This window comes from Thunnus albacares, chromosome 17 (genome assembly GCF_914725855.1).
Source record: "Thunnus albacares chromosome 17, fThuAlb1.1, whole genome shotgun sequence".
In the NCBI taxonomy this organism is placed as follows: Eukaryota; Metazoa; Chordata; class Actinopteri; order Scombriformes; family Scombridae; genus Thunnus; species Thunnus albacares.
In genome coordinates this window covers 29,630,452-29,652,149 of record NC_058122.1, presented here as the reverse complement: position 1 = coordinate 29,652,149, position 21,698 = coordinate 29,630,452, and the positions used below count along the sequence as shown (strand labels likewise).

The window sequence follows — 21,698 nt, the reverse complement described above, 5'->3', positions numbered from 1 at the left end:
TCTTCATCCACTAAAGTCAAGATCATGACAGTAAATCTAATGTTTTACTTCTTAAAGTCGAATTATGAGATAATTCAAGATGAAATTATGGCTTTTTAGACGTCAGGATTAGGAGATATAATTTTAATTTACCGAGATCAAGATTTTAAAAAAATGACTTTTCAAATGAGAAGATAATAAATCAGCAGATAGTGAACAGAGATTATGACGCAACAGGAAGTCAGATGATCAGATACGTTAACGAGCTGTCGTTGATTATTATAGAAATCAAGATACAAGAAGTCATAACGATTTAGTTTCTCATAATTGATCATCAGTTCTTTTCCTTTTTTCTCATTTCTAACTTTCTGATTTGGAGGCAGAAACGGGCTTCAACAGGAAACAGATTCTAACTGAAGTCATGTGATCTGAACGATGCAGCGAATAGAAACAAACAAACAGAAGAAGGAGTGAAAGATGAAACTACGGAGCAGGAATGTCTCAGTTTGGACTGGACTGGAGTGCTGCTGTGGCACAAAAAAATAATTTAACACCTGGATTAAAGAAAAAAAAAAACAAAGAAAAGAAAAGTTACTCCTGAGAAAAAACATGATCGATCACGTCTGATCAGAGGTGACGAACACAGGCGGAGGGAGCAGATGTCAGAAACACAAAGAGGGGAAGATGAGTGATTGAGGCGAACGTTGAAGACATTGAGGCTCAGTTTCGAACACACCCAGCGCTGTCGGTCTGATCTCACACACACACACACACACACACACACACACACACAGAGAGACACACACACACACACACACACACACACACACACACACACACACACACACACACACACACACACACACATGCAGCAACAGACGGGAAACATGACGGAAAAAAAAAACACCTCAAACCAAAAACCACAACTGACCAAACTTCACCTGCGACGCTGCCGAGGAAACAAAGTGCTGTTTTCACAGAATACTGAACAAACAGCCGCCAGTCAGTCAGTCAGTCAGTCAGTCAGTCAGTCAGTCAGTCAGTCAGTCAGTCAGTCAGTCAGTCAGTCGGCCGCTTAAAGGAACAGTCGCACATTTTTACAGATTATTATGTTTGTTTGGAAGATTCAGGTCTGTTTAGCCTAGCTTAGCACAAAGACTGGAAGCGGAGGGAAACTGTTAGCCTAGCTGCTGCATCACCTTCAGACTGCTGCATGTTTACAGGTTTGATGAACTGAAGCTTCATTCAGCGTTAATAATGAAGCTTTAACGGGATAATTAACAGACTGGAATATATTAAAGTATCTGAATGGAGTTTAAGGGGTTTTTATAGGACTATTTATTAATTTAAAGGGTTTTAAGGTGGCTTTAATATTATTTGGTGAATTTAACTGTTTAAACTGAATTCCTGACAGATATGTAAAGATACAGAAGATAAAAACCCCTTTAACTTAGTATCACTTAAATATTAACCAAAGGAAAGAAAGTGAAGCCACCGCTTCATCCATCCAATCACAATAAAACCCTTTAATATATTCAAATCCATTAATTATCCATCAATTACCTTCAAATCCTGATCAGATTCAGCTTTTAAAGATGAAAACACATTTAAGAGCCTTTAATATATTTCAGTTGTCTTCAGCTCTGGCTAACAGTTTCCATCTGCTTCCAGTCTTTGTGCTAAGCTAGGCTAACCACGCTAAGCTAGGCTAACCACGCTAAGCTTGGCTAACCACGCTGCTGTCTGACTCCGGAGGAACGAGACGATTCAGACAACGTCTTCAGGGAGGAAATAAACCTCGTCACTTCCTGTTGACTGACATCCAGCTGATCTGTGATCTGACTGTACGATCACGTTTAACACTGTTCACACACACATTAATCCCACCAGCGTCTGTTTCTACGTTTATCTGCTTCCTGCTCGACGCCGCCGGCCTCCATCTTTGTTTGTGTTCACGAGTTTAAATACAACGTGAAACTTTATCCTTTAAGTTTGAGTTTATTTACCGACTGTCTGGTTGTTGTTACTTCAATCCGTCGGCTTTCAGGAAGTTAAACACTATTAACTCCGATATGTCGTGAACGCAGCGTGATGTCATCGCAGAGAAAAGCTGACGTCACGTTCGCTTCGACACGTGAAACGCTGCTGCAGAGACGAGTTGATTAATTAATTCCAGCTTCTCAGATGTGACAGTTTGCTGTTTTTCTTTGTCATGTGACAATAAACTGAATATTTAAAAGCTTTTAAAACTAAAGCAACTAAATGATGAATTGATTCATTGAACCAGCAGATCAGATAAAGATCGTCTCAAACCTGCTGCTCCGACGCTTTTAAAGCTCAATACAAGACTCGGATTTAACGCTTCCTGCTGCTTCATCTGAGGTAAAACAACCTGAACGTGAAGATCTGATCCCGAATCAGCTGAAGCATAAAAGATATTTCATCTGTTCCTCACGTTTTAAACCATTAATCTAATTCCAGACTTCAAAACAGGAAAGAAGCGTTTTTAGAGCGACAGAACGAGTCTCGACTCCTCCAGAGTCAGAGGAGAGACCAAGAGGTGGTTAGCCTAGCTTAGCACAAAGACTGTAAGCGGAGGGAAACTGCTAGCGTAGCTCCAACCTTCCAACAAACTCCACGTCGGTCTGATTTTACTCCTGATGAGACAAAAACAAATTTAAAGAAAAGTCAGACTGTGGATGAAAAGGTGAAAAAGCTACAAGTCTTTCCTCGTTTCCCTCGTTCTGCAGCTACTGATGAGCAGGTAGACGCCTGGCATGATGATTGGTTGTCAGGTGGAAGGAAGGAGGAAAGAAGGAAGGAAGGAAGGATAGAAGGAGAGGAGGGAGGAGGGGGAGGAGGAGGGGGTGAAGGGTCATTTACAGTAAACTACAGATACAGTATATACACACACCCAAAATTGTACAGAGAACAAATATGTACATGCTCAGGGTTTCTATTTTTACTCAACTATTACCGACAACTTTCCCAAAATACGTCTCTCCTCCACCTCCTCTTCCTCCTCCTCTTCCTCCTCCTCTTCTTCTGTGGTCGCTTTTTCCTCAAACACTTTATCAGGAGAAATGTTGCACAGGTCCCTCCTCCTCCTCTTCCTCACCTGTCTGTAGTGTAACGAGGCGGGAGGCGGGGCTTGTAAGCCTTGAAACTCAAGTGTCACGTCATCATGGAGCGCTTTAGCTGTTCTTTAGCAGCGTTCTGTCTTCAGGAGGACAGGAGGAGGAGGAGGAGGAGGAGGAGGACGCGGACGTGGAGGAGGAAGCAGCGACCGTGGTGGTGGTGGTGGTGGTTGTGGTGGCAGAAGAAGAGGAAGATGAGGAGGAGGAGGTGGTGGTGGAGGAGGAGGAAGAGGAGGAGGTGTGGGTGGGGAAGGAGAGGAGCTGTCCGATCTCAGAGGAGAGGAGGGAGCAGGAGCGCAGGTCCGCCATCTGCAGGGAGGTGCAGCGACGCAGCAACGGGACGCACTGCTCCGTCACCTTCACACAACCTGAAACACACAGAGAGAGAGAGACTGAAACACCTGCAGCACCTGCAGCACCTGCAACACCTGCAGCATCTGAAACACCTGAAACATCTGCAGCACCTGAAACACCTGAAACACCTGAAACACCTGCAACACCTGAAACACCTGAAACACCTGCAACACCTGCAACACCTGCAGCACCTGAAACACCTGCAACACCTGAAACACCTGAAACACCTGCAGCACCTGAAACACCTGAAACACCTGAAACACCTGAAACACCTGAAACACCTGCAGCACCTGAAACACCTGCAACACCTGAAACACCTGCAACACCTGCAGCACCTGAAACACCTGCAACACCTGAAACACCTGCAGCACCTGAAACACCTGCAACACCTGCAACACCTGCAGCACCTGCAGCACCTGCAACACCTGAAACACCTGCAACACCTGAAACACCTGCAACACCTGCAACACCTGCAGCACCTGAAACACCTGCAACACCTGAAACACCTGCAGCACCTGAAACACCTGCAACACCTGAAACACCTGCAGCACCTGAAACACCTGCAACACCTGAAACACCTGCAACACCTGCAGCACCTGAAACACCTGCAACACCTGAAACACCTGCAACACCTGCAGCACCTGAAACACCTGCAGCACCTGAAACACCTGCAACACCTGCAACACCTGCAGCACCTGAAACACCTGCAACACCTGCAACACCTGAAACACCTGCAGCACCTGAAACACCTGCAACACCTGCAACACCTGAAACATCTTCAACACCTGAAACACCTGAAACATCTGCAACACCTGCAGCACCTGAAACATCTGCAACACCTGCAGCACCTGAAACACCTGCAACACCTGAAACACCTGAAACACCTGCAGCACCTGAAACACCTGCAGCACCTGAAACACCTGCAGCACCTGAAACACCTGCAACACCTGCAACACCTGCAACACCTGAAACACCTGCAGCACCTGAAACACCTGAAACACCTGCAGCACCTGAAACACCTGCAGCACCTGAAACACCTGCAACACCTGCAGCACCTGCAACATCTGAAACACCTGCAACATCTGAAACACCTGCAACACCTGCAGCACCTGAAACACCTGCAGCACCTGAAACACCTGCAACACCTGAAACACCTGCAGCACCTGAAACACCTGCAGCACCTGAAACACCTGCAGCACCTGCAGCACCTGCAGCACCTGCAGCACCTGCAACATCTGAAACACCTGCAACATCTGAAACACCTGCAACACCTGCAGCACCTGAAACACCTGCAGCACCTGCAGCACCTGAAACACCTGCAACACCTGCAACACCTGCAACACCTGCAACACCTGCAGCACCTGAAACACCTGAAACACCTGCAACATCTGCAGCACCTGAAACACCTGCAGCACCTGCAGCACCTGAAACACCTGCAGCACCTGAAACACCTGCAACACCTGCAACACCTGAAACACCTGCAGCACCTGAAACACCTGCAACATCTGCAACACCTGCAACATCTGAAACACCTGCAGCACCTGAAACACCTGAAACATCTGAAACATCTGCAACACCTGAAACACCTGAAACACCTGCAACACCTGAAACACCTGCAGCACGTGCAACACCTGCAACACCTGCAACACCTGCAACACCTGAAACACCTGCAACACCTGAAACACCTGCAACACCTGAAACACCTGAAACACCTGAAACACCTGCAACACCTGCAACACCTGCAACACCTGCAGCATCTGAAACACCTGCAGCACCTGAAACACCTGCAACACCTGCAACACCTGCAGCACCTGCAGCACCTGAAACACCTGAAACACCTGCAACACCTGCAGCATCTGAAACACCTGCAGCATCTGAAACACCTGCAGCACCTGAAACACCTGAAACACCTGCAGCACCTGCAGCACCTGAAACACCTGCAGCACCTGAAACACCTGAAGCACCTGCAGCACCTGCAACACCTGAAACACCTGCAACACCTGCAACACCTGAAACATCTTCAACACCTGAAAAATCTGCAACACCTGCAGCACCTGAAACATCTGCAACACCTGAAACACCTGCAACACCTGCAACACCTGCAGCACCTGCAGCACCTGCAGCACCTGCAGCACCTGCAGCACCTTATTATTACTGTAACATCTAAAGCACCAGAAACAAAAGCAGGTTTAAGTGCAACCAGGACATGGACCAGGACATGGACCAGGACATGGACCAGGACCAGGACATGAACCAGGACATGAACCAGGACATGAACCAGGACATGGACCAGGACATGGACCAGGACATGGACCAGGACATGGACCTGGACCTGGACATGAACCAGGACATGAACCAGGACATGGACCTGGACATGGACCTGGACATGGACCTGGACCTGGACCTGGACCATCGATGGTTCTGGATCTGGTTCATCTGGATGGAGAGGCTGAAGTGAGGAACTGGAGGTGGTGAGGTGTGTTTCTATGTTAAACCATACTGGAGCTCTGAGAACACATCTGTCCACCAGATGTTGAACTGTTATCTGACCTGCCCACACAGTTCCCACAACTTCACAACTGTTTATAAAAAGAACTGCAGTGGATTTCACCTCATGCACCAAACTTCATGTTGGCTGATTTGAACCACGTCTCCGTTTTACCGATACGTCTCCGTCCAACCAGGCGGGAGAAGACATCAGATCTTTGTTATGGGTCCGTAAAGGAAGCTTATAAATCTCTCTAATTGTATCAGACTTCATAGAGAAAAGCAACATCTGACATTCAAACACTCAACAGCTGATTTAAGTTGATTAGACAGAAATGTGTCGACTGTTGTTGACGTGGACCGGTGTTTACCTGCCAGGTTGATGTGGGTCAGGCTCTCTCTCAGGGGGGAGATGGGGGACGTCAGGGTCTGGATCGTCTGGTCCGTGATGTTTCCGCACTGACTCAGGTCCAACTTGGCCAGACGAGGAACGTAACGCACCAACAGGCGGGACGACGCTTCCGTCAGGTCCAAACCGGCCAATCGCAGCTCCGTCACGTTCTGGAAACGCCCCACTCTGGTTTCACCGTGGGCTGATCGGCCAATCACAGAGCAGAAAACAGGCGGGAGAAAAGATAATGAACCGCTTTCATCTGAAGGACAACGATCCCTAAAATACCCTGAAATTCATCTGTAATTGATCCCTAAAAACAGCTGAATCAGTGTGTTCACAGATCCTTCATTGACAAACTTAATTTATTTTAAATAAATTGAACATATTAGTCAGAACAAGTTCCAGGAAGCTCTTTGAAACTAAACACTACATCTGATCCTTTAGAAGTGTTTCTAAGGGAGGTCTCACCTGTCCTGGTGTCAGGTGGGGGGGCCAGCAGCTCTCTCAGGTGGGAGTCTTTCAGGTCCTCCACTCTGCTGAGATCCAGCAGCCTCAGACAGGGACAGACGGCCTGACACAGAGCCGAGACCGCCGGCCACGAACAGCCCGACACGTTCAGCTCCAACAGACCTGAACAACACAGGTGACACAGGTGAGACTGACAGGTGAGACTGACAGATGAGACTGACAGGTAAGTCAGATGAGACTGACAGGTGACAGGTGAGACTGACAGGTGAGACTGACAGGTGAGACTGACAGGTGAGACTGACAGGTAAGTCAGGTGAGACTGACAGGTGACAGGTGAGACTGACAGTTGACAGGTGAGACTGACAGGTGACAGGTGAGACTGACAGTTGACAGGTGAGACTGACAGGTGACAGGTGAGACTGACAGTTGACAGGCGAGACTGACAGGTGACAGGCGAGACTGACAGGTGACAGGTGAGACTGACGGGTGACAGGTGAGACTGACAGGCGAGACTGACGGGTGACAGGCGAGACTGACAGGTAAGTCAGGTGAGACTGACAGGTGACAGCTGAGAATGACAGGTAAGTCAGGTGAGACTGACAGGTGACAGGTGAGACTGGCAGGTGAGACTGACAGGTGACAGGTGAGACTGGCAGGTGAGACTGACAGGTGAGACTGACAGATGAGACTGACAGGTGACAGGTGAGACTGACAGGTGAATCAGGTGAGACTCCCTGTGTGGTTACCTTGCAGGCGGTTGATGAGCCACATCAGCTGTTTCTTGGAGATGTTGGTATAGCCCAGGTTGAGGGAGACGGGCTGCCGGCGGATTATACCACTCAGCATGGGGGGGGTGATGGAGCGCTGCCGGCTCAGGTCGATCTGAGTCCACAACCTTTTGTCACAACACCTGCAGGACAGAAACAACCATCTTCAGAGTCTTCTACTCATCCACAGCTCTGTCTCTACTGTCATTATCTTCCATTAATTAAACTACATGATTGTAACAAACATAATCTCTGATCTATGTGTTTCTACATAGATCCTGTATGTGGGGACAGACTCATCACTCTGCTGGTGAAGAATCCTGTTCTTTATCTTTTACAAGCATCAGACTAACAGAGTAGATCTCTTCTTCTACAAAACCATCTTTGGACGTAAACAGAGTAAAAATCACAGTTTGTGCAATTTGAAAATTACATTTTTTTATTTTGATATAAAACTGATCGGCACTGTTATGTATGATGTAACACAGCAGAAGTTCTTTTAAAGAATTTAATTTCATAAAGGAGACGTCTGATCAACAGTTGGATATAAAACATTCAGACTTCAAATCGTCACATTTGAGAAGCTACAATCAGCAATTTGAGGGATTTTTTCCTTAAAATGATTATTAAATGATCAAAATAGTTGCTGATTAATCTTCTGATCAACTAATTAATTAATCGCCTAATCATTGCCTCTAGAGGCAATTAATGATGACTGTTTATTAATTTCTGGATTCATCTTTTGGTCTTTCAAACACCAGAAAACACTGAAAACGTCACAAGTCCAAGAAAAGCAGCAGATCCTCACTATTATTATTATTATTATTATTATTATTATTATTATTATTATTATCTTTCACAGCACTCGTGCACAGAGTATGTGCTCACGTGAGCAGTGTCTTGTGAGGAGAAAACTGCACTGAGCACGTGCAGAATCTGAAGGAGATCTTGACTTATTTGAACTCCCATCACTGCTCTGCTGCTCGCCACTGGTGGGCGGAGTCAGTCACCACTGTTTCCCTAAATATAATTGGTTGAGCAGGGCCGCCATCTTGGACGGCTAACGGCAACAAATGTCAGTGTAGATAAAGATACTGAACACTGAGATCTCAACTAGCAGGTGTGTTGTATGACATCATTACAGCATGTTCACATGATCCTGAGGCCTTCATGCGTGTTGTAAAGGCCTTTGTTCTACCAGTGTTATCTCTCTCTGTGACCTATGAACCTGTTCACACACACACACACACACACACACACACACACACACACACACACACACACACACAGCTCTAAAACTCTAATTGGTCCTGTGTGTGTGTGTGTGTGTGTGTGTGTCAACAGGTTCATAGGTCACAGAGAGAGATAACACTGGTAGAACAAAGGCCTTTACGACATGTATGAAGGCCTCATCAGTATTATTTGCAACAACTACAATCAGCTCAGGTTCTGCATGTTTATTGGCTGTTCTGTATATTTGTGGTAATAAAGGTAATAATTATTATATAAGATTAGCAGCCACTCATTTCTCTGTTTAGTGTCATCAGGCTAGGCTAACCCGTTGATGCTAACTTCAGAGCTAACACCTTCACTTTTCCAGCTGTTGGGGAAACAACAGACGAGACAAGCTGCAGCATTTATTAACTGACACGCTGTCGTCTGTACTGCACATTAACTGACACGCTGTAGTCTGTACTGCACATTAACTGACACGCTGTAGTCTGTACTGCACATTTACTGACACACTGTAGTCTGTACTGCACATTAACTGACACGCTGTAGTCTGTACTGCACATTAACTGACACGCTGTCGTCTGTACTGCACATTAACTGACACATTGTAGTCTGTACTGCACATTTACTGACACATTGTAGTCTGTACTGCACATTAACTGACACATTGTAGTCTGTACTGCACATTAACTGACACGCTGTAGTCTGTACTGCACATCAACTTACACACTGTAGTCTGTACTGCACATTAACTGACACATTGTAGTCTGTACTGCACATTAACTGACACACTGTAGTCTGTACTGCACATTAACTGACACACTGTAGTCTGTACTGCACATTAACTGACACGCTGTCGTCTGTACTGCACATTAACTGACACGCTGTCGTCTGTACTGCACATTTACTGACACATTGTAGTCTGTACTGCACATTTACTGACACATTGTAGTCTGTACTGCACATTTACTGACACACTGTAGTCTGTACTGCACATTTACTGACACACTGTAGTCTGTACTGCACATTTACTGACACACTGTAGTCTGTACTGCACATTAACTGACACATTGTAGTCTGTACTGCACATTTACTGACACATTGTAGTCTGTACTGCACATTAACTGACACACTGTAGTCTGTACTGCACTTTAACTGACACATTGTAGTCTGTACTGCACATTTACTGACACGCTGTAGTCTGTACTGCACATTAACTGACACGCTGTAGTCTGTACTGCACATTAACTGACACATTGTAGTCTGTACTGCACATTTACTGACACACTGTCGTCTGTACTGCACATTAACTGACACACTGTAGTCTGTACTGCACATTAACTGACACATTGTAGTCTGTACTGCACATTAACTGACACATTGTAGTCTGTACTGCACATTTACTGACACACTGTAGTCTGTACTGCACATTAACTGACACGCTGTAGTCTGTACTGCACATTTACTGACACACTGTCGTCTGTACTGCACATTAACTGACACACTGTAGTCTGTACTGCACATTAACTGACACACTGTAGTCTGTACTGCACATTAACTGACACATTGTAGTCTGTACTGCACATTAACTGACACGCTGTAGTCTGTACTGCACATTAACTGACACATTGTAGTCTGTACTGCACATTAACTGACACATTGTAGTCTGTACTGCACATTAACTGACACGCTGTCGTCTGTACTGCACATTAACTGACACATTGTAGTCTGTACTGCACATTAACTGACACGCTGTCGTCTGTACTGCACATTAACTGACACGCTGTCGTCTGTACTGCACATTAACTGACACATTGTAGTCTGTACTGCACATTTACTGACACATTGTAGTCTGTACTGCACATTTACTGACACACTGTCGTCTGTACTGCACATTAACTGACACGCTGTAGTCTGTACTGCACATTAACTGACACATTGTAGTCTGTACTGCACATTTACTGACACACTGTAGTCTGTATTGCACATTAACTGACACATTGTAGTCTGTACTGCACATTAACTGACACACTGTAGTCTGTACTGCACATTAACTGACACATTGTAGTCTGTACTGCACATTAACTGACACACTGTAGTCTGTACTGCACATTAACTGACACATTGTAGTCTGTACTGCACATTAACTGACACACTAGTCTGTACTGCACATTAACTGACACATTGTAGTCTGTACTGCACATTAACTGACACACTGACACAATTTCTCAGTAATCCATCAGTTTCAACCGGCGGCGGACCGACAACCGATCAGTCTGATTACCAAACGATCAAACCGGCTCCGTCAATAACTTGTGGTGAAGTTGAGGGACTCACCAGCGGCTCCAGGTGCGACACACTCTCATGCAGACACACAGCTCTCTCTGGCTGAGGTGCGTGAAGACTCTGAGCCACACGTCACGCGTCATGATGTGGGAGGAGCCTGAGTCCAGCGGCAGGCAGGACGGCTCGGGGCAGGCGGGCGGAGGACGCACCAGGTGTCTCTCCATCTGGACGGGCCGCGGCGGCGACGGCACGGCCGGCGGGCTGCGCTTCATCATCTGAGAGCGCGGAGCGAGGCGGGACGGCTGGGAGCACGGCGACGCCGCCATCGCTGACATCAGCAGGCCGCCCGCCCCCGTACCTCCCCCTCCTCCTCCTCCCCCGTTGGAGGTGGGGATGGAGGAGGACGAGGAGGAGGTGATGTTCCTGGAGCCGGACGTCTGGTTCTTACTGTTGCTACGGATCTTGTTGCCGCGGCTGCCTTTAGTCCCGCCCCCTCCTCCCCCGCCGTGTCTGTGATTGGTCAGAACACCGCTGGCGTTCTCCTTCTCGCCCCCCTCCCTGCCCCCTCCTGTTCCTCCCCGTGTCCGTCCGTTTCGCGCCTCCTGCCCGTTGCTGCGCTGCTTCCCCGTGAAGCCGTCGTGCTGCGAGGACGGAGGCATCTGATTGGAGGAGAGAGGGGACGGCGGGGGGAGGGAGGTGGAGTTTTTCCTGGTCCTGTCTGAGGTGGGCGTGTCCTCCTCCTCCGCGTCCATCATTGCTCCTTTCCGTCCCCGCGGCAGAAGCCCCGCCTCCCCTCCTCTCCGCCGGGCCTTGTCCGCCGCCTGCTCCTCTTCCCGCTCTTCCTCCTCCCCCCTCCCTCCCTCCCCCTCCGACTCCTCGCTGGCGCTGAAACCCAGCTCGGCCAGCCGCCGCTCCCTCTCCCTCTCTCTCTCCCGCTCGCTGCGACTCCTCTCCCTCTCCGCCCGGCTCCCGCTGCTGTTGCCGTAGACGACGGGAGGAGGCGGGGCCGGCGAGGAGGAGGACGGCGAGGAGCCTCCTCCCCCCTGCTCCCCTCGCAGGGAGTCGTCAGAGTCGGACTCGGAGTCGGACTCGGAGCTGGAGGAGGAGGAGGACGAGGACTCGGGCCGGCGCTCCAGCAGACACATCCTCTTAAAGCGCTCCAGTTTCTCTCTGTGATGGGAACGCTGGTCTGCGCTCGACGTCCCCCCCGCACCTCCGCCTCCTCCTCCCCCGCCTCCTCCTCCCCCGGGCTGAGAGGACGAAGAGGAGGAGGTGGAGGAGCCCTGCAGTCCTCCGGCTCCTCCTCCAGCTGAGGAGGTGGGACCGTTGGACTCCACCGCCTCCTGTTTGGGTTTCTGATGGAGAAGAAGAGTCACATGATAAATATCATCTTTTCTGTGTTTGTGTTGTTTTTATAGTTAATTACAGTGAAACTAAGTGTAGTAATTAATTACAGGCTCATCTTTGTGTTTAATGTTTATTTCAACTTCAGGCAGTTTGTTGAATAAATGTTTTAAATAAAGTTTTAATGAAAGCTTCGTACCTTTTTGAGGCGTTTTTCGTGTGCGCCCTTCATCTGGAAAGAAACAGCGAGCTGTGAGTCACAGTTCATGAGATCATATAACTCATATCAAAATAAATATAATAAGACCCGGAGCCGTTTAATCAGCACAACAACCTGCTGCTGGTTCACGTCTGTGCAGCAGCGGCTGGATGAAGGTGAATATAGATCAGCTGATTAATAAATACTCTCTCAGCCAATCACATCACTGCTCTCATAGCTCTGAAACAGCCGAGCCAATCACAGACGGGGTTGGTTCAGAGTCACGACACATCACCACAGATCAGCATCAGTTACTATAGCAACCATAGAAATAAAACAAAGAAGCTGATTTGGTGAAGCAGGAACTTTAACGAGCTCACCTCGTCACAGTTTAATTAATGTTACACTGCGACGACGTGTGTCGAGGAGAAAACACGAGACGCTACTTTCACTAAGAGGAAAGTTATAAAAGAGGCAGATGAGCTGCTGACCGACGTCTGCAGAGAGTTTAACCACCAGTCTGACCTGTGTACTGGTGTGTGTGGTTAAACTGGAGCAGCCCGGTGACATCAGAGAGTTTAACGAAGGTTAACAGTGAAACATCCACTCTGACTCTGATGATTCAGGATGAGTGAAAGTTACCATGGTGACCTAAACTCTGGGTCGGTTACCATGGCAACCGGACCGTGTGTAATGTAGCTGCAGCCCTGATACAGTCAGATTCCACTTTATCATCATTAATAACATTAAAGTCTGTTAAATGATGAATTATCAGACATTGAATAAAACTTTATTAATATCTCGACATCCACTGCATTAACACGGAGGCTCTGCCTTTTATTTACTTGTTGCCATGGCGACTCGTAGTATCAGAGCTCCATTGATACATACTGATTGATCAAACTCTGATCAGCTGTTTGTTGAAGCTTTTCATACAGTAAGAACGTATTGATTTATCATTGATAGATCAATGCAGACTGATTCACTGACACATTAAGATGATTTACATTTTAATCATTAATCTGATGTTGCAGCAGGTATTTAAATGACGTCGTGCCAGAAACAGACAGACAGGTTGTGACGGTTGTGTTTGTGAGCACGGTGAACTCTGCGCCGCTCACCAACACACGACGACTGACCTCGACCAGCAGCTGCACGACGCTGTAATGTTTCTACGTGTTTATGTGGCGTTTCAGAGCAGAAACACGACGTTCACCTTCTTCTTGGGTCCGCTGTCTGGAGGAAGCTCCTTCTCCTTCTTCCTCTTGTGCCCCCCCTCCGTCCTCCCGCCCTCCTCCAGGGAGGGAGGGGCTTTCTTCTTCGGGGGCGGGTCGTCCGTCAGCTTCCAGCGGCCGACCTCCCCGTTATCCAGCCTGCGCTTCCCCGAGCCGTCGGCCTGGTCCTGGATCAGACAGACGCTGGTTTAATACAGACTCATGATGCTGGAAACTGAACTGGACCCTCAGTACTGGACCAGTCTTACCTTACTGGTCTTGCCCTCCTTGTGGCACTTTGGACACTCCCAGCAGTTTGGGATCTCATCGTTGATGATGCCTTCAGCTTTCCCCATCTGCAGAGACACAACAGTACCGACTGTAACACACACACACACACACACACACACACACACAGACGTCTTCCTGCGCCGCATTTAAACCTGCAACACATCTGATTTCCTCTCTGAGTGAATCAGAGCTTCAGTTCAATCCAGAAGCAAGAAATCAAACTGCTTTTCATTTTATTTAGTTTAAAACACATTTTTTAAATGTTCTTCTCTGAAAACAGAGTGTGTCGTTAACAGATATTTGCTGTTTGTTTTATTTCATTACAGAATATCGTCACCAGACGGCCGACATGTTGAACTGTGGAAAGCTTTAAATAAACTTAAAAATGAAGGAAATGTGTGTTTGGTAGATTATTTCTTTGTTGTAACGATGCTTATTGGTTTATTTCTCTTTTAAATGGAGTCACATTTATAAGGAACATGCGTCTGTGGGACGAGCAGCAGAGCTGAGGATGTGGGTTGCACCCATGAAAAATTTGCTAAAATCTTCTCTGCCGATGCCAAACAGCTTGTTCTGCCGTTGACTCTTGTTTGGTGTTTGCTGGATCAGATGATTGTTGAAGAAACACATAAAGACATATTAGCAATTTAACAATATATTAACTTAACAAACAGGAGGCTCAGTAGCTCAGTGGGACGAACCACACACAGCCTGGACACTTCTTCACTTCCTGCTGAGTCACTAACTTTATCAACTAGCGTACAAAACTGTGGTCGAGTGTTTTAACTTTTCATCGTCCAGCCTGGTGCGGTCACATGACCTGTGGATCTGACAGTAAACCTTCCAGGTTCAGATGTTTCGCCGTCAGTGACCTGCAGACTGACCGACCAGCTGGACCAGTGTGACCAGTTTAGAGGACGCAGCCGACGGGTCTTTCTGATCAAAATCAAACTGTTGATTCAGTATTTTTCCTCTCTGTTGCTGCAGTAACCCACATCATCCTCATCATCATTAAACCTTCATCCTCAACCTGCATCGTCACAACATGTTCAGATGTCACAGTTTTAAACTTCATCACACTGTTCATGTTTGTTTATGAAGCAAAACATTTAAAAAAAAAAAGGGAAATAAAAGTGAGCTCAGGTGTGAGTGCAGGTGTGACGCACCTTGAGGCAGCTGGGGTGGATGATTTCGTTGCAGATGGTGCACTCCATCAGAGACAGGCTGAACTTCTCCTCCTCAGAGTCCACCGTGTCCTCCTTCCCCGCCTCGCCGCACGCAAAACACACCGCCGTGTGAGGCAACACCGGCTGCACACACACACACACACACACACACACACACACACACACACACACACACACACACACACACACACACACACAGACAGACAGGTGAGACAGGTGTGTGGATTTCTTCATCTTCATCAGTCCTTCATGTGACTCACTGACGTGTTTTATTAGTTTATAGAATCAGATGTATCAATAACTTTGATCAGTTCCTTGTTGGTTTGGATCCAAACATGAAGACAAATATAGAAGAAAGGAAACTATTGATTGACGTGTTATAAGTTATAATATTTAAAGTAACAGCAGCTTTTACTAAAACAATCAAATGAAGAAGATGAAGATCTTCCTCCTGCTCCTCTGAGAGACCAGCAGAGGGCATCCTCCTCCTCCTCTTCCTCTTCACCAACACATCCTCCTCTTCCTCCTCCACCTGCTGCTCCTCCCAGAACCACTCATTAATTAATCACTTAGTAAATTAATCAATAAATAAACCTATCATAGTAAAATGATGAGCAGCAGCACATCGACAGGCTGTGTGTGTGTTGGTTTGTGTAACCACGACGATGGATCAAAGCCAAATCTCGCTCGCAGCGCCAGCAGCCATCTCTGGTTACCACGGTAACCTAGCATCAGCGCCTGCTGGGCTCCGGCTCCCCGCTGATGCTACTTAAAGAATCCACACACACACACACACAGTAATACACACACACACACACACACTGTAACACACACACACACACACACACAGTAATACACACACACACACACACACACACACACACACACACACACACACACACTGTAACACACACACACAGTAATACACACACACACACACACACACTGTAACACACACACACACACACACACACACAGTAATACACACACACACACACACACTGTAACACACACACACACACACAGTAATACACACACACACACACACACACTGTAACACACACACACACAGTAATACACACACACACACACACACTGTAACACACACACACACAGTAATACACACACACACACACTGTAACACACACACACACACAGTAATACACACACACACACTGTAACACACACACACACACTGTAACACACACACACACACACACACACAGTAATACACACACACACACAGTAATACACACACACACACTGTAACACACACACACACACACTGTAATACACACACACACTGTAACACACACACACACACTGTAACACACACACACACACTGTAACACACACACACACACACACACTGTAATACACACACACACACTGTAACACACACACACACTGTAACACACACACACACTGTAACACACACACACACACTGTAATACACACACACACACTGTAACACACACACACACTGTAACACACACACACTGTAACACACACACACACACACAGTAATATACACACACAGTAATACACACACACACACACACACACTGTAACACACACACACACACTGTAACACACACACACACTGTAACACACACACACTGTAACACACACACACACACACAGTAATATACACACACAGTAATACACACACACACACACACACACTGTAACACACACACACACTGTAACACACACACACACTGTAACACACACACACACAGTAATACACACACACAGTAATACACACACACACACACACACACTGTAACACACACACACAGTAATACACACACACACACACACTGTAACACACACACACACACTGTAACACACACACACACACTGTAACACACACACACACTGTAACACACACACACTGTAACACACACACACACAGTAATACACACACACAGTAATACACACACACACACACACACTGTAATACACACACACACACTGTAACACACACACACACTGTAACACACACACACACTGTAACACACACACACACAGTAATACACACACACAGTAATACACACACACACACACACACACTGTAACACACACACACAGTAATACACACACACACACTGTAACACACACACACAGTAATACACACACACACACAGTAATACACACACACACACTGTAACACACACACACACACACACACTGTAACACACACACACACACTGTAACACACACACACACACACACACACACTGTAACACACACACACACACTGTAACACACACACACACACACACTGTAACACACACACACACACTGTAACACACACACACACACACACAGTAATACACACACACAGTAATACACACACACAGTAATACACACACACTGTAACACACACACACACACAATAACACACACACACAGTAATACACACACACACACACAGTAATACACACACACACACAGTAATACACACACACACACACACTGTAACACACACACACACACAATAACACACACACACACTATAACACACACACACACACACACACACACAGTAATACACACACACACTGTAACACAAACACACAGTAATACACACACACTATAACACACACACAGTAATACACACACACACACACACTATAACACACACACACACAATAACACACACACACACACACACAGTAATACACACACACACTGTAACACACACACTATAACACACACACACAGTAATACACACACACACACTCACACAGATCTCACCTTCAATGTTTGGACATGTTAGTGAGTGTGTGTGTTACAATGTGTGTTACAGTGAGTGTGTGTGTGTTACAGTGTGTGTCTGCATGTGTGTGTGTTATAGTGTGTGTGTTACAGTGTGTGTGTTACAGTGTGTGTGTATGTGTGTTACAGTGTGTGTGTATGTGTGTTACAGTGTGTGTGTATGTGTGTTACTGTGTGTGTGTGTGTGTGTGTTACTGTGTGTGTTACAGTGTGTGTGTGCGTGCGTGCATGTGTGCGTGCACGTGCGTGCGTCTCACCGCCGTGCACTGTCTCAGGAGGCAGGACTGCTTCATCCGGCCGGGCCCTCCAAACTTCTTCATGTCCTTACAGAAGTGACACTCTCCACACTCGGTCCTCATGCAGGCCTGGCAGCGCCGGCACCGCGTCCGCCTGCGCCTCGCCCCGCCGCCAGCCCCGCCGCCCAGCGCCTTACTGCCCGACATCCCCGAACAAGTCAGCTGCACGGAGACACAAGAGGCAGGTTGACGGTTAGTGAGACCAGCTCGCTGGCAGCCTGTTTCCTCACCCGGCGGCCATCTTTGTTTGGGTCAAACATTTTCATCTTCGATCCCTCCTGCAAAGCTTCGTAAAGAGCTCGAAACCTTCAGCGTGACTGTTGATGTTTATTAACGGCGTCGCAGGAACAGATGCGAGCAGATTCATTCATCAGAGAAACACTCGTTTCCGTTTAGAGTTTAAATAACATGATGAAGAAAAACTGGACGTTCTGCTCATCATCATCACGGCTCCAGTTTACATTTCATCTTTCCATCTGTGTTTGTGTCACAGCTGCTCTCTAACAGTTTCACTTCCTCTAAACATCAACATGTCTGCTGCTTCTGATTTTCACTCTCTGAGAACATTTCTGTCAATGAGAGACTGGATCAGCTCATCAGGCTGAAACCAGATAAACAGTAAACATAAACAGTAAATAACATTCATGTTTGTGAAGGAATTCACTATTTGATCTGTCCAGAAGGAAATGATTCATCAATGAAATCGATTAGTGGATCAACAGAACAACTATGAACTATCTCTCAGTGAGAAACAGTTCTGGGTTGTGGACGCTGGACTCTAATAAAGACAATAATCAGATAATTGATCATGAGAATAGATTGATCCACCTGTTAGATTCTGGATTAAAACACCAGAAAGATGCTTGTTGTTATTTATTCACTCAGTTAATGATCATCAATGACATATGTCATGTGACTACAGTGATGAACCGACTGACATTAAAACTCAACCTGCAGAGAACAACAGTTAGTCTGAGTGTCTAGTGGTGACGTCACTGGACTTCCTGTCAGCATCATATTTGGTGAAACACCGAGCGGCTCCGGCTGGACGGGGGGGTGTGTTGGACCACAGCGAGGCTTCAGTTACTATGGAGACAACACTACACCGTGTTCTATGATCCGGAGTCATAAACAACAAAAAATGAACAACGTTCAAGCTTCTAACAGCTGCTGGATCTTAATAAAAATCACATTTATAGTGAGTGAACTACCAGACGCAGCTGTTTTTGTTTATTTCTGCTTTATCTTGTTTATGTTGTTGTTGTTTATCTTCTGTTTGTTTTTTTAAATTTCTCTTTTCTCTGCAGCACATCATTCATTTACCTTTATGTTCTGTAAGTAGTTTAATGTTTTTGTATTTCTTAATCAAACCAGCAGCTAGCTGAGCAAACTGTGGAGTTAAAGGATCAGTTCCCAGTGTTCCCAGTGTTTTCAGTGTGTTAAACCAGCAGTCAGGTGTCTGTAATCATTCCTCCTGTTCATACTGGATATTAAAAGATCCTTCAAATGTGCTTTCAATGCATTTAAAAGTCTGTGTGAAGCTTCTATTCAGCTTCAGCAGTCTGAGTTAGTCATATCAAGTGGATATCTGACACATTTACAGTCTTTTTAGCATCAAATTCCCTCTTTGTGTTTCCTCGGACAGTGTTTCCCTGTTGAGCTGCAGGTGGAAGTATAGTAACAAAAAGAGGAACTTTGGCACTAAAAAGACTGTAACGTTGAAAGATATCTACTTGATTTGACTCATTTGGACGCTGAAGCTTCATATTAGCTTCAGATAAACTTTGAAATACAGTTTTTGCACAGAAGGAGGACTGTGGATTTTGTCCTCCATCACTTCCATTGTAAGGTCATTATGAAGGGATCTTCTAATGGTCAGTATGAACAGGAGGAATGATTACAGCAAGAAACACAGCTTTAATGTTCATTTGGGCTCCTGACTGTTGTTCTCAGACAGACTCGAAACATTGTGAAACCGTCCTTTAAACGTTAGCCATTGATTGTGTAATCAATTATCCATGTGTAGAAACTCCCTGCTCTGCATTCTGCTTCTGAATGATGTAGAAACTAATCTGTGACGGCCCACATGGAGGCTTTTTATCGTCAGATTGAACAGAAATATTACAAAAGCATAAAGCTAGCTAACACAAGTTAGCAACCAGGAATAATGAAGATGCGAGATAGCTGCTAACAGCTAACGGCTAACACGTCACAGTCACATAAATATCTCTGCGGCGGACAAACACAAACACATCAGTAAACATCTTTAGATCATTAATAAAAGGTTAAAGTATGTGAGATGACACACACACACCCCTCCACCCCCTGGGATATGAAAAGGTACGTAACGCTCGCTAACATGTTAGCATGCTAGCTGTTGTGTGCAGTATGCTTCCTCTTTCATTATCTGTCCTTCTGTTAAACACCACGCGGGCAGGTGGAGGTGAACAAACACGCGGCTGTAGCAGGCAGGTAAACCCGCGTGCACTCACCTCTTCGTATCAGGTCGCATGCTCCTGGGTCGCTCATTAGAGAGGATATTAGCAGCCGTTAGCCCGCGTTAGCTCCGGAGCAGCGCAGCGAGCCGTCCGCTTCCTTGTTCCTCTCTCCGCGCTGTTAGCCGCGGTTAGCTCCCGGCTAACAGCGCCTCCAAGCGATACTGATCGATATCTATATATACAGCCTATGATCGATATCTATGTATACAGTCTATGATTGATATCTATGTATACAATCTATGATGATATCTATGTGTACAATCTATAATCAATATATTTAAACAGTCTATGATCAATATCTTTATATACAGTCTGATCAATATCTATATATACAGTCTATGATCAATATCTTTATATACAGTCAATGATCAATGACAACGGGCTTTATTGACGTGAAAGTTTGAGAACAATGTTGCAAAAGCATCAAAATACAATTTGTCCAAATATTTGTACAGTACGAAACAACAATAATATGAACATTAGCACAACATTCAGATCGATATATATATTAATTATAAATATACAGTATATCCTACATGTGTGTGTGTTTATCTCACAATTACTCATAATGAGCTCTTTGAGATATTAAGGCCTGTTTTCTTTGATGAGCTTGATGCACGTTTATAGAATAAAACCTAAACATCCACGAAAGGTGACGTCATTCTTTCTTTGCATGTTGTGAGATTCATATTACTGTCAGTAAATAATATCCAGATAATGTGGATTAAAGTAATTTGAGGAAAATTTTCCCTTTATAGACACTAAACTTGCAAGCTGCAA

The 21,698-nt window shown here is 45.9% G+C and overlaps 1 protein-coding gene across 1 annotated transcript; it reads right to left on the bottom strand.

Moving 5' to 3' along the window:
* Window positions 1-2,919: 2,919 nt before the first annotated feature.
* zgc:158376 (uncharacterized protein LOC100101643 homolog) lies at window positions 2,920-21,078 on the bottom strand. Its single transcript, XM_044330521.1, has 11 exons — window positions 20,913-21,078; window positions 18,382-18,582; window positions 15,320-15,463; window positions 14,132-14,218; window positions 13,865-14,050; window positions 12,649-12,681; window positions 11,157-12,460; window positions 7,566-7,729; window positions 6,820-6,981; window positions 6,329-6,550; window positions 2,920-3,484 (listed from the first exon to the last, which is right to left on the bottom strand). The coding sequence occupies exons 2-11, from the start codon at window positions 18,565-18,567 to the stop codon at window positions 3,174-3,176; spliced, it is 2,799 nt and encodes a 932-aa protein (XP_044186456.1). The 5' UTR covers window positions 18,568-18,582; window positions 20,913-21,078; the 3' UTR covers window positions 2,920-3,173.
* Window positions 21,079-21,698: the final 620 nt, after the last annotated feature.

Bases quoted from the DNA above. Each gene is read 5' to 3' on its own strand.
- zgc:158376 (XM_044330521.1), bottom strand. From the start codon at position 18,567: ATGTCGGGCAGTAAGGCGCTGGGCGGCGGGGCTGGCGGCGGGGCGAGG. The intron at 12,461-12,648 runs GTACGAAGCTTT...CTTCTCCATCAG, and splicing joins ACGAAAAACGCCTCAAAAAG to AAACCCAAACAGGAGGCGGT. The intron at 6,551-6,819 runs GTGAGACCTCCC...TTGGCCGATCAG, and splicing joins CCCACCTGACACCAGGACAG to CCCACGGTGAAACCAGAGTG.